Source organism: Sinocyclocheilus anshuiensis, unplaced genomic scaffold, assembly GCF_001515605.1.
Source record: "Sinocyclocheilus anshuiensis isolate Anshui unplaced genomic scaffold, SAMN03320099.WGS_v1.1 scaffold1039, whole genome shotgun sequence".
NCBI lineage: Eukaryota > Metazoa > Chordata > Actinopteri > Cypriniformes > Cyprinidae > Sinocyclocheilus > Sinocyclocheilus anshuiensis.
In genome coordinates, this window is record NW_015547675.1 from 147,263 (window position 1) to 160,124 (window position 12,862).

General features: G+C 35.6%; 2 protein-coding genes across 3 annotated transcripts in view; both read left to right on the forward strand.

The window, feature by feature from the left end:
* Positions 1 to 6,615, forward strand: part of srp68 (signal recognition particle 68) — a 65,566-nt gene extending 58,951 nt beyond the window's left edge. Inside the window, exons 14-16 of the mRNA XM_016505471.1 lie at positions 901 to 976; positions 1,631 to 1,683; positions 5,495 to 6,615. Of these exons, the coding sequence (XP_016360957.1) occupies positions 901 to 976; positions 1,631 to 1,683; positions 5,495 to 5,722 (357 nt within the window). The 3' untranslated portion in view covers positions 5,723 to 6,615. The remainder of the gene's footprint in view (positions 1 to 900; positions 977 to 1,630; positions 1,684 to 5,494) is intronic.
* A 1,950-nt stretch (positions 6,616 to 8,565) lies between these two features.
* evpla (envoplakin a) overlaps positions 8,566 to 12,862 on the forward strand; it is a 23,761-nt gene continuing 19,464 nt past the window's right edge. Inside the window, exons 1-3 of one of the 2 annotated variants that reach the window (XM_016505474.1) lie at positions 8,761 to 8,821; positions 11,258 to 11,306; positions 12,014 to 12,113. In XM_016505474.1, the coding sequence (XP_016360960.1) occupies positions 11,287 to 11,306; positions 12,014 to 12,113 (120 nt within the window). In that variant the 5' untranslated portion in view covers positions 8,761 to 8,821; positions 11,258 to 11,286. Of the gene's footprint in view, positions 8,822 to 11,257; positions 11,307 to 12,013; positions 12,114 to 12,862 lie in introns of both variants that reach the window. The other variant, XM_016505473.1, reaches the window with a different exon arrangement.

The following is a 12,862-nucleotide window of genomic DNA, read 5'->3' on the forward strand; positions in this document are numbered from 1 at the left end:
GGGGCAGGTCATTCCACCAGGAGGGAACAGTTAATGAAAAAGTCAGTGAAAGTGATTTTGTGCCTCTAATATGCCGTTCACTTGCAAAACGCAAGCTTCTAGAGGGCACATACAGTGGTGTGAAAAAGTGTTGGCCCCCTTCCTGATTTCTTATTTTTTTGCATGTTTGTCACACTTTAATGCCAGTGGTGGTTTTGTAGGCAAACATTAATGCCTTGAATTTAATGCGAGCGGCTACTGGTAGCCAGTGCAAATTGATGAACAGAGGTGTGACATGCGTTCTTTTTCGGCTCATTAAAGATTAATCTTGCAGCGGCATTTTGGGACCGGTCATTTTGGCTGACCCTAAAATCATACCATTGAAATTACCAGTTGATTTAAATACGCTAGCAATGAGTGTAATCTGCCATTACTTTTATCTAATAAAGGAAAAATCTGGTGTTATTGTACGATTAATTTGGGCATTTTATCAAACTTCTCAACACATATCCTGCCACAAGATTGCTTTTAATCAGTACACAAATCATAAAAAACAAATTTTCAATAAGATTATATTTGTAGTTTCGAAGTTTCACTTTCAGCTATGTAGTTCTTCTAGTTGAAATAGATATATGCAATTAGATTAGATTATTTAAACCTTATTGTCCCAAAGGAAATTTGTATTGGACACATACAATACGATATCTGCTATTTAAATACAAGTAACATACTATGTACATATAATACATACAGCAACCCATCACTACCCAAACCACAATATACAGTGAATACATAAACTACAATAAAACAACTAAACTGCACACTACCCATCATGCAACACACCTATAATTCAATGAGTCCCACTACATAAACGTTTTGGCACTCAGTTTAGCCCTCATACTGATACTCCATTTCTCTTAGGATCTTCCTGATGTCCAGGAGCTGATTGCTGAGGTCAGTGCTGAAAAGTACTCCCTCCAAGCTGCAGCCATCTTAGGTGGGTGAGCATGACCGCAACCTTTTCCATTGCACAAGGATCCAGTCATTCTTAAAAGGATAGTTCAGACAAGAATGAAAATTCTGTCATTAGTTACTCACCCTCATGTCGTTCCAAACCTGTAAGACCTTTGTTCATCTTCGGAGCACAAATTAAGATATTTTTGGATGAAATCAGAGATCCGAGTGGTTCACAAAAAGAATGACTTTATTCAACAATTCTTCTCTTTATTCAAGAATTGTTTAATGAAGTCTTTATTTTAGTTTTCTTTGCACACAAAAAGTACTCTCATAGCTTCATAAAATTACAGTTGAACCACTGATGTCACATGGACTATTTTAACGATGTCCTTACTATGTTTCTGGGCCTTGAACGTGGTAGTTCCCTTGCTGTCTATGCAGGGTCAGAAAGCTCTCGTATTTCATCAAAAATATCTTAATTTGTATTCCGAAGATGAACAAAGGTCTTATGGGTTTGGAACGACATGAAGGTGAGTAATTAAAGACAGAATTTTCATTTTTGGGTGAACTATCCCTTTAATGAGCCAGAAAAAGTCTTGTGTTGACCTTCCGCCTTCATCCACAGACACATTTGCCATAGTCAGTTGCAGCTAACAAAGCTTTCAAAACCTGTGACATTGTATTTGTGTTTTAGACACAGAGGATGTTGCTGAGGTGCCCCCACAGCAGCAGATTAAAGACACCACGGTAAGAAAGGACAAATGGAAACTTCACTGAATATTTCCAAACATTTTCCACGAGTTTACCATTATTAGCGTTATTTGCCCCAGATTAAATAAAATATTCAAAGGTGTTATATATACGATATTACAATGTTTTGCAATTAACTTTTAAAAAAACATTTGCTGATTGTTATTCACAAGCTCAAGATCATGTCTAGTTTACAGTTTTAGACAATACATGCAGACATTTAACTGCTCCTCAGATACTCATACACAGAAGTGTTTAGAGAAAGGAGGAGGAGGAGAACAGTGGAATGTTGCTTGGCAGATTGCTTTGTATGTTTTGCAGCTTCATGGTGTGCTGCACTCTGGGATCATTTAAATGAATAGTTCTCTCAAAAATGAAAATTGTCGTTGTTTACCTTTTGTTTGTTTCAAACCTGTGTATTTGAAGAACTCTTTCCAGTTCATAGTGACCACATATGTCAAGCACCAAAGAGTACCAGCACACCAAAAAAGCTCCATTAAAGAGCCATGTAAAGATTCTACAAAATTCTCTACTTTCGTGTTCCATGGGTGAAATAACAGCATAGGGGTTTGAAATGAAGGCATAGACATCATTTGTGGGTGGGACATGTATCCACTTTTCTAAAGCCATTGAAATATAGCTTGCAGAAGGCATGTTCAACACAGAAAAAAGCAACTCCAATCTGTTATCCTTCATAATTTATTCATCCATTCTCCAAACTGCTTGTCCTATGTAGGGATGCTGGAGCCTATCCCAGCATCTCAGGCCAAAAACAGAGAAACACCCTGGATGGATGGTCGGTCCATCACAGGCCTAACACATACAGACATACACATTCTCTCTTGCACCATATGGGCAATTAACTGTCTCCACTTGTAATTACTTCATAAAAAAATGAAATAACATTTGAATTTATAAAAAAATTTACACACCCTGAAACAGAATGCTTTCAATTTATCATGCATTTTGCTTAAGTACAGTTTTATACAAATGTTTGGGCACCTCTCTGAGGCTACATAATAATTTGCTCTGTCTTTATACGATCGTAGTGATATGCCTTTCAGTTTCTAGAGAAAGCTGGATAGTGTAATGTTTTTCAGAGAGAAATTCTTGGTGTAGCAGAATTGAGTTATAAAATAAAATATACTGTGCAAAAGTTTGGGCATCCTTTTAATTTGAGTTTATTTGAATACCTGCAGTCACTTAATGCTGATTGATTGCAACACAGAATTGATTTGATTGACTCAATGAACCTTACGCTGCAAACACGGGTGCAACCAATCATGAAAAGGATATTTAAGGTTGCTAATTGCTAGTTGTGCTTTTCTTAGATTCTTTACTGGAAAGTGGCAACATGGGAACCTCAAAATAACTTCCTAATGGCCTAAAAACTAGGATAATTTGTAAATATGAATTAGAAGGATACAGAAAATTATCACAAAGGTTTAAAGGTCCCATATTGTCAAAACTGAAATTTTCTGGCTTTTTTCTTAACTGAGGTCTAGGTGCTATGTAACTACCATACAAGTTTCAAAACAGTCAATCCACAGTCAAATGCACACAGATCCTTTAGATTGGCAGGTTTGAGCGCAGGAAAATACAGTACAGAATACAGAAACCAAATACTACATCGCCAATCTGGAATCATTTCCATTCATGTCACCCATCTGCATTTGTACAAGTGTCTTCAAGTTCACGTGATCGCAAATGCTCGGCTGGTCAGGTTTGTATTTACTGCATTAGGTGTTTGGAAAAAAAAAAGAATTTTACCATTACCATTCTGAAACATCCTGTTGTAAGCGCGTTTGAGGTGGTTGGTTGTCTCCTGACGTCGCCGATTCGGGGTCTGAGTTCGGCTCAAACATGTAAGGCCGGACAACATTTCCCTCAGCAGTGACCACTCAGCGTCACTCAGAAAACAACAGGCCAATCAGAAGAGAGGCTCATGAATATTCATTAGACAGGCCAAAATCGACTTGTTCTTTGCAGAGTTCCTGAGAGAGGAGCTGTAAAAATATATTGAGATGGTTTTTGGTACTTATATCGCAAATATATATTCTTAAGGACATCAAGACTTAAAATAAAACTCCAGAAAGGTGTAAAATATGTGACCTTTAAGGTCTCTGTCTTCCACAATCAGAAATATAGTATAGAAAATGGAATACCACCAAGAACAGTCCTTGTGAAGGAAACGTGGTAGGCCGAGAAAAATATCTGAACCGGAAGGGCAAAGAATGGTTAGAATGGTCACAGACAAACCCGAGACAACCTCCAAAAAGCTCCAAGAACATCTTGCTGCTGGTAGTGTCATTGTAAATCATTCCACAGTCCAGTGCACTTTTCACAAGGAACAGCTCAATTGAAGCGTGATGCAGAAAAACCCTTTTCTGCATTCTGCCAACAAGCAGAACTGTTTGAGATAGGCAAAGGTTCATCTGGACGAACCAGAACTATTTTGGAATAATGTGCTGTGAACAGATGAAACTAAGAGTAATTTGGTCACAACCAGAATCATTTTGCATGGCAGAAAAAAAGTGTTCCAAGCACAAGCACTGGGAACCTTGTCAAAGTTGAGGGTCACATGGATTCCATCCAGTATCAGCAGATTCTTAAGAACAGTGTTCAAGAATCAGTCAAGAGGTTTAATTTACACCAGGGTTGGTTGTTTTAGCAGGACAATGATCCAAACCATTGTTCCAAATCTACCATGGAATTCATGCGCATACACAGATCAAACTTTCTAGAATGGTCATCCCACTCCCCAGACTTGAACATCATTGAAAATCAATGGATTGATTTGAAGTGGGCTGTCCACACTTGGCAGCCGTCAAACCTGACTGATCTGGAGACATTTTGCAAGGAAGAATGGTCCAAAATACCTACAGTCAGAATTCAGTGACATATCAGTGGCTATAAGAAGTGTCCACATGCTGTTATTTTAGCAAAATTAGGTTCTACAAAATATTGATGTGATTATTACATTGGGTGCCCAAATTATTGCACCTGTCTGTATTTATGATTCACATTGCACTGTTTTTTGATTCAATAAATGTTATTTCAGAACTGAAATGTTGCTGTTTCCATAAGGTATACATTATATCCAAATGAAGTTGCTTTGAAAGCCCAGCAAATTATAAATTAAAATTATAATTATGAGTTAAGCACACAAATTACATGAAATCCAGAAGTTAAATCTTTACTTGTATTTCTGTTTAGAGCTTAAATTCAGATAGTATAGAAATATAAGTAATGGGTATGCACTTTTCCCATGACATGCTACATTTGAATGATTTAAAGGAATAGTTCACCCAAAAATGGCTGAAAATGTATCCCCCCTCACGCAATCTAATATGTAGATGAGTTTGTTTCTTCATCTGAACAGATTTTGAGAAATTTTGCATTAACCTGCTCACCAAATGAAACAAAAAATTGTAATGATAAAATTCTCCAAATCTGTTCGGATGACGAAACAAACTCAACCTTATTGAGTGGCCTGGGGGTAAGCATATTTTAAGCGTTTGGTTTTTTTGGTGAACTATTCCTTTAATGACTGCAAGGATTATTATAGCCTATATTTCTCTGTTTCTAGTGATCTTTTCAGAGTAGCCCTTCTTGGAAGTCAGCATGCAATGTATTTGGTTTCCATGAAAACTTCACAAATGAACAAACATGCAAAGGGCGGGGAGTGTGTTGAGTTTTGTGAATGATGGCTGTTTGTATTTAAGTTTAAAGCACATTATGAGCTGGTCTTGTAATAAGAAGGTTGTTTCTGAATTTTAAAGCTTTTTTTTTTCTGTTTTATCTATAGCCTCTGTCTGATCGTTTGGATCATTTCCGGCTAGACCCCACCCTCTTGAGCAAGCAGCCCAATCTGGTTCAGTTCCCTCCAGATTTCCAGCCAATTCCATGCAAGCCTCTCTTCTTTGACCTGGCTCTCAACCATGTGGCTTTCCCACCTCTTGATGATAAGGTGGAGCAGAAGGGCAAGGGTGGCATCACTGGCTACTTTAGAGGCTTCTTTGGCTTTGGAAGCTAAATCTGGCCCGTTTGGCTGTATTTGAAGTAATCTGAATATAAATATCTCCTCAAGACCAAGAGTTATGGATCCTTCCACAGTCAAACCATTTCCCCAAAACATGCCATAATTGGTTTAAGAGGTGTAAGTGCAGCCTGTTTGGTAGTAAATTCATACTGACTTTTTTTTTTGGTTATATAAATTCTGCCAAGTATATTAATCAGTGGTAATGCTTCGTGCCTCTACACCCTCTATCATCCAGAGTTTTAGTCTATCTTGATTTTATTTTTATTTTTTTTACTTAGATGCCTTTGTTTGCCTAGATCTCAATCTGCTTAGCACATTACAAAAGTGGGCTTATTGTTTCACTGAAGAAGTCTATACTTAACACCGCTGAGGATCTCAAATATTTGTTCCAACTGGGGGCTTTAGTGGTCAATCATTCATGTCAGTCATTATGATGACATGAAGAACTCAATGTTTATTCTATTAGAGGATGTTACAGTCACTTGAACAATCAACTGTGACTGAACATAGGAATTACCCTCATCATTAACCTGTCTGATGTATAGATAAGGACTATAGGATATATCATCTGTAATGTACCTTAGAAATATGAACTGGCATAATTTTGTTTACAAATCATGACTTATATTTTAAACTATCATCTTAATACAAAGCCATAAAGAGGGAAGCAAGCGATTTGCTAGTGTTTTATTTGTGATTGTTTCCTAATATAATTTGCTATCTTTTGTTCTAAAGATTCCCTTGTTCTAACTAATTGCTTTCAACTTGCAGATGAGGTTTTGCTAATTTTTTCATTTTTTTTTTTCATTCCTTTTGTCAGTTTTGTGAGCAGATGTTGGTGAGAATTTATTTAATCTTCAATAAACACCATGATGATGATCCTAAAATGGATAGGATATTATAAATGATGAAACTGAATGATTTTTAGTTTGAAGTCTCCTGATTTAACAATAAAAAGTAAACTTGTTTTGGTCATCACTGCATGTACCATGGATTTGAACTGGGTCAGATATTAAAGGTTTGTCTGCCTGTGTGTTTCTATACATGCAAATCAGGTCTGTAAGCATACCAAATGCATGAGTCTAGATTAAACTTTAGTCACTTTCCACCTATATGATTAAGAAGTCTCGAGTAGATCTCTATCACAGCTCTTCACAGCTTTCTGTTGTCATCTGTTCATCTTCATTCCTGACCACATGCACAGCGTTCCAGGCAGGGTGCATTTCGGGCCTGAGGAATGTTACACACAAGGGAGTTTAAACTAAGTTTTTAGTTAGAAGGCTGCTTTCTCCTATTTGGTTGCAGCTTGGATTTTATGATGTTTGGCAATGGGTTAATTAGTTATATATCAAAGCACAGAACATTTAGTTGACATTCCATTGTCAACTAAAAATCCTTTAAATTTTCATTTAGTGAAGGTGAAGTTCAGGAATTTAAGACCTCTATTAGCAAAATGAAGTGTCTGTCAACAATTGTTTGGTTTCTTTTGTTTGAAGGAGATGGACAGCTAATTAAAAAGCCCAAAATAAAACATCCATTGTTATATACATGCAAGTACCACACCCCAATGTGAATAATCCTCAACCAATCCCAGACTGGGATTAAGTGTTCTGTTGATTTTTTTGTTTGTTTTTTTTTTGGGTCTTTGTAAGTAAAGTATCGAGCTGTATGGACATCACTCATGATTTTCATAGTGTATGAAGACTCTAATGTGGCAGAACACAGATTCACTTGAATCAGAGAAATACTGATTAGTGGACATGGGTATTTGTAAGTAAAGTATCAAGCTGTATGGACATCACTCATGATTTTCATAGTGTATGAAGACTCTAATGTGGCAGAACACAGATTCACTTGAATCAGAGAAATACTGATTAGTGGACATGACATGCTTTATGTAATCTTAAATTACGTAAAAAAAATACTTCAAACATTTTCCTGTGATTGTATAATTATAGATGAAGTTTTTACAACATCCTATTGAGAGGCTACCTATGTTAAACTATTTAAGTGAACAGTGCAAAAAAAAAAGAAAGAAAGAAAATAAGAGATAAGGTAGATGGGGTGACTTGTAACACCATCAGTTTAACGACTTTGAAAGTAAATACTGGGATGAAATCTACCACCATCAAAAAAATAAAATAATTATAAAAAAAAAAATTGAGAAGATAATTAGGTACAAAAAATGTATGTTAAAGTAATTTGATAACATTTACTCAAAACCCACCCCGAGGGGTGGGGGGTGGATAAATGAACTGGGTTCATTTAAGAAAGAGGGTGTAGAGAGAAAGAGGGAGTGACTAGGGCAAGACATTACGCCTGCATCTCTGTCACACCCTACCATGTGACAGTACATGTTAGAAATGTGCGCTACCACTAACTACCACGGCCCTGAGAGAAAGTGACCCAACAACATTCCACACCATGTTACATTCACAGATTCTACACATTTAACAAGCTAACAAGTCTTAAAAAGGACAGTGTCCTGAAAATAATTCATATGAAGTCCTGGTTATATTGAACTACTGTTAATAAAAATAATTCTTCAACATGTCTAACAAAGCTGGGTCAATTTTCATAAAATACTAAATCACTATAATTCAGAGAAGATTACAGTGATTTACTGGTCACAATCTAATTTAGGGCTAACTGGTAATGTGACATAGTTCTTCCTTTTGTTATAACTTTTAATTAATAACAACTAGGCTAAAAGATAAAAAAAAAAAAAAAAAGATTAATGATAAGATGTAAATGTGTGTGTGTGCGTGCGTGTGCGTGTGCGTGTGGGTGAAAAAAATGGGAAGGTGAAACTGGTCTGCCCGGTCCTACAAAAGGAGGTGGTCTGGGTGTCGCCCAACACCTGTTACTCAGGGCGGAGTGGAGACAGAAGAACAGCTTTACCTCACTGCTGTATGACAGTTCTAGAGAGGCAGAAAGTGTGTACAGAGAAGTTTGTGGAGGTAAAGGATAAACAGAAGTGAGACAGCTTCACAAGCACACCAACGGCAGAGAAGGTGAATCTCACCTCACTACAACTTTTAGGATGTTCAAGAAGAAGGAAAACACAATGAAAGATGATTCCAAGATAAGCAAGTGAGTGCTGTTTGTTATTTTATCCTCTAGGCTGTTTTGATTCTGTTCTGTTGGCAGGCAGGTCTGAGATCAGTTTTAGACCGACTTGGGTAACCAGAGCCCAGAGAGTGAAGGCGTAAAGATGGTTAACTCTATATTTTCCTGGGAACATTAGATCTGAAATCTGTAATTGGTTAACCCTTTACAATCAAAAAATTATCTGTAATTTTTCAACAATGTTATTTGCTGGAGCCTACAACAACCAATTTGTGAATATAATTGGTTTCTTGGTCAGTGATATTTTATTCTCATTTTAAAATTTACACCTCCATTCCACTTAGAGCATGTACTGAATTTATTAGCCTAAATAAAAGAAGGAAACTGAAACATTCCAGAAAGGATAACTAGTTCAGTGGGCCCTTATGCTGATTGTTTTGGTTATAATATAACCTCTGCTTTCTAAACACAAGTTGGAATTATTATGGTTTGTTAAAAATACACTACAGTGGTTAAAAATCATTTTCATGGGTGATGAAGAACAGAGACATGAAATAGACAAAATATCTGAAAAAGTATTTCATAATATATTTATTTAACAGTAACAAAATCTGGAAAAAAATCATGTGGTTATGGATTTCTGGGCAATACGACATCAAGACGACAGACCACTATTTTCTAAATCTCTAATGCACATTTTTTTGTTAAATATATATTTATTTTATTTAACCACATCAGTAGTTTATTTGAATTAATGACAATATTAGAATTACAATATGAATTTCGTTCCAAATTGGGCTCCCTATCTGCTCTGCTAAATAGAAACATTTCCTTGTCTTTGTATGACATATAATCAGCACCATCTATTTATTTTGTTAGTTTTCCAAAAATAAATAAATAAAAATAAAACATTTAGGTCAGTGCAGTACAGTATCAACTGCACTGGGATCAGGTCAAGAGCTTAATTTGTAACAAAGCAAGCCAGACAAACTGACTGTCTGTTGATCATCTGCAAGCATGTTCTTAGATATCAGAATTGTTGTATAGAGGTCAGATCTCCCATCTAAACTCACCACTAGTCAAATCTGATTAATGCATGTGTAATGTACATACAATTGAACAGCTAAATAAAGGTGTTGTGTAAACATGCAATAATCAGGGTCTCCCAATAAAAGCAGATGTATAAAAAAAAATGATAGAAACAGTGAAAGGAGTGTCCTGGCTGCCTAAGCTCAGTTCCTGTAAGGGCTGACGTTCTTGTTCCTCCACTAGGCTGCTGGGTGTTGGTCCATTGTTTCGACACGGTAATGCAAACGTGACATTTGAAAGACAAACACAATATAGTTCTAGTAAAATGTTATAGAAGGCATAAAGAAACAAAAATTGTATAAGTTCTGTAATAGAACAGAAACACAAAAAAAAGAGTAGACATTAGAACAGTTCAGAAAAACTATTACTTTTTTTAGTAATTGTATGTGCTATGTTTTATGTAATTCAGTGTTTCCCTACTTCAAAATCCTGGAGGCAACCCAGCAGTACACATTTTGGATGTCTCCCTTATCTGATCCTTATCTGACCCATTATGGAATTTTCTGACCCATGAAATGGAACAAAATAACGTATGAAATCTTCAGGACTCATCTAAGAGCATCCAACAATGTCAGCAGTGATCTTCTGATGCTGCTGTGTAGACAGTTTGATCTCATTATCTAAACCAATGTTTAGATGACAGTTGACTTTAGAATTTCATGATTTCCCTTATGTGTAATAATTTTCCTTTTTCCTACAGTCACTGACTTATATTTTTAGGAAATTAAGATTTGCTACAATATGAGGCCATTGTTGTCCTGTGTGTTGGTTTAGAAGAACCCACAAAAACAATTGATGCTGTATAAACACATGGAGAAAAAAAAAAAATAGTCACAAATAGGTTTCTCTTGATCAGATGTTGTCTGCTCTATACACGTTAACAGGCATGGTCTCTGTCTTAGAAGCTTGTCCAAAAAAGGTGGATGTATGGGCGGAGGAAGAGATGTCGAGAGAACGGGTGTGTGGAGGGTGGTGTGGCATTGTTTGCATTCTTAGATAAGAACAATGATGAAACTCTCTCGACTAGCATGGCATGATGGGGAAGAGATAAAATGGCAATGTTTTACAATTTTGTCTCTTTGACAGCGTGGAACTAGTTTTCATTCAGATGAATGTCACACAAAATTTGGTTTCACTAATCTGAGTAAGATATTTTCTTTCATTATGTAATAAAGCAGCTTAAATGACTGGATATAACCAATATCCACCAACTAGCTAATAAATCAGGGGTGGTGATTAAATAAACTGGGATAATGACTAATGAGTAATTCCACTGGAAACCCACTGAGGTCCAATTAACAGGTAGGAATATGTTTTTAAAATGCGTTTTTACCCCGTGAGCTCTCAAATTCATTGTTTTTATTTCTTCAGGGAGGAAGAAAAAGACTGAAGGTGACAGAATGATAAAGAACAGAAAAAAGTACATAATTCTAGAGTTTCAAGACACAGGGATACCCCACCCAGATTCTCAGCCAATTCAGGGATCCTCAATATAAAAAGCTTGCATTCATTAATAATTAACATTCATTAGGAACATTTACATCCTTAATTAATATACTGCTTAACAGATGATTAGTTCATAGTTACAATGTATTTAACTTGTATTATGTCAAGTCAAGTCACCTTTATTTATATAGCACTTTATACAATACAGATTGTGTCAAAGCAGCTTTGCAGTGTTAAACAGGATAATAGTGTGTCGATAATGCAAGAGGACAATAGTAAATAGTCAATTTTTCAGTTAAAGTCAGTTCATAATTGATTCAGTGATGTCATTGTCCAGCTCAGTTCAGTTCTCTTCCAATGGCAATCAAGCCGATAATATTGCCAGAAATTGTGTTATGTAATTTCTCTATGGACCCCCTCACGTACTTTTTTGACATCATGAGCCAAAGAAAAATGTTCTCTGTCATTCTCACTGTTACAGTTTCTCTAATCAAAACCGTACAACTCTTCAAAACTAACAGGCTTCATTTACAGTAAATCCTACTGATAAGTGTGATCATCCTGAGTGATTTGATGCTCTACACATATTTCTTAATGTCTAATGCAACAATTTTTTTTCTTAATTTTGCATTTGAGGATCTTTTACACTTTGTCATTCTAACTCTTAATTTTGAACTGCAGATCGCAGGTGAGTAACCTGGCCTTGCTGATTGCACGTATGCAGAAGAATGCAGACACTGTTGAGAAAGATATACTGCGGGCAGAAGAGCTGCTACTCATTGTAAGAAAACACATTCTATTATGTTTCTATATACACTATCGTTCAAAAGTTTGGGATCAGAATGATTTTTAATGTTTTTTAAAGGTTTCTTTTATTATATAAAAAAATATAATATTGTGAAATATTAATACGATGTAAAATAAAAATTTTCTATTTTAATATACATTCAAATTTAATTTATTCCTGTGATGCAAAGCTGAATTTTCAGCATCATTACTCCAGTCTTCAGTGTCACATGATCCTTCAGAAATCATTCTAATATGCTGATTTATTATCAGTGCTGGAAACTGTTGTGCTGCTTAATATTTTTTTGTAATCTGTGATACTTTTTTTCAGGATTCTTTGATGAATAAAAAGTTAAAAAGAAGAGCATATTTAAAATAGAAATCTTTTCTAATAATATATACTACAGTTCAAAAGTTTGGGTTCAGCAAACTTTTATTCTTTCTTTTTTTGAAAGAAATTAAAACTTTTATTCAGCAAGGATGTGTTAAATTGATAAGAAGTGATAGCAAAGATTTATATTGTTAGAAAAGGTTTATATTTTGAATAAATGCTGTTCTTTTCAACTTTTTATTCATCAAAGAATCCTGAAAAAGTACAAAAAAAAACTGTGAAAAAGTTCAGTTTCCAAACAAATATTTGGCAGCACATCTGTTGCCAACATTGATAATTCTAATAATAAATCAGCATATTAGAATGATTTCTTAAGGATCATGTGACACTTTATACTGGAGTAATGGCTGATG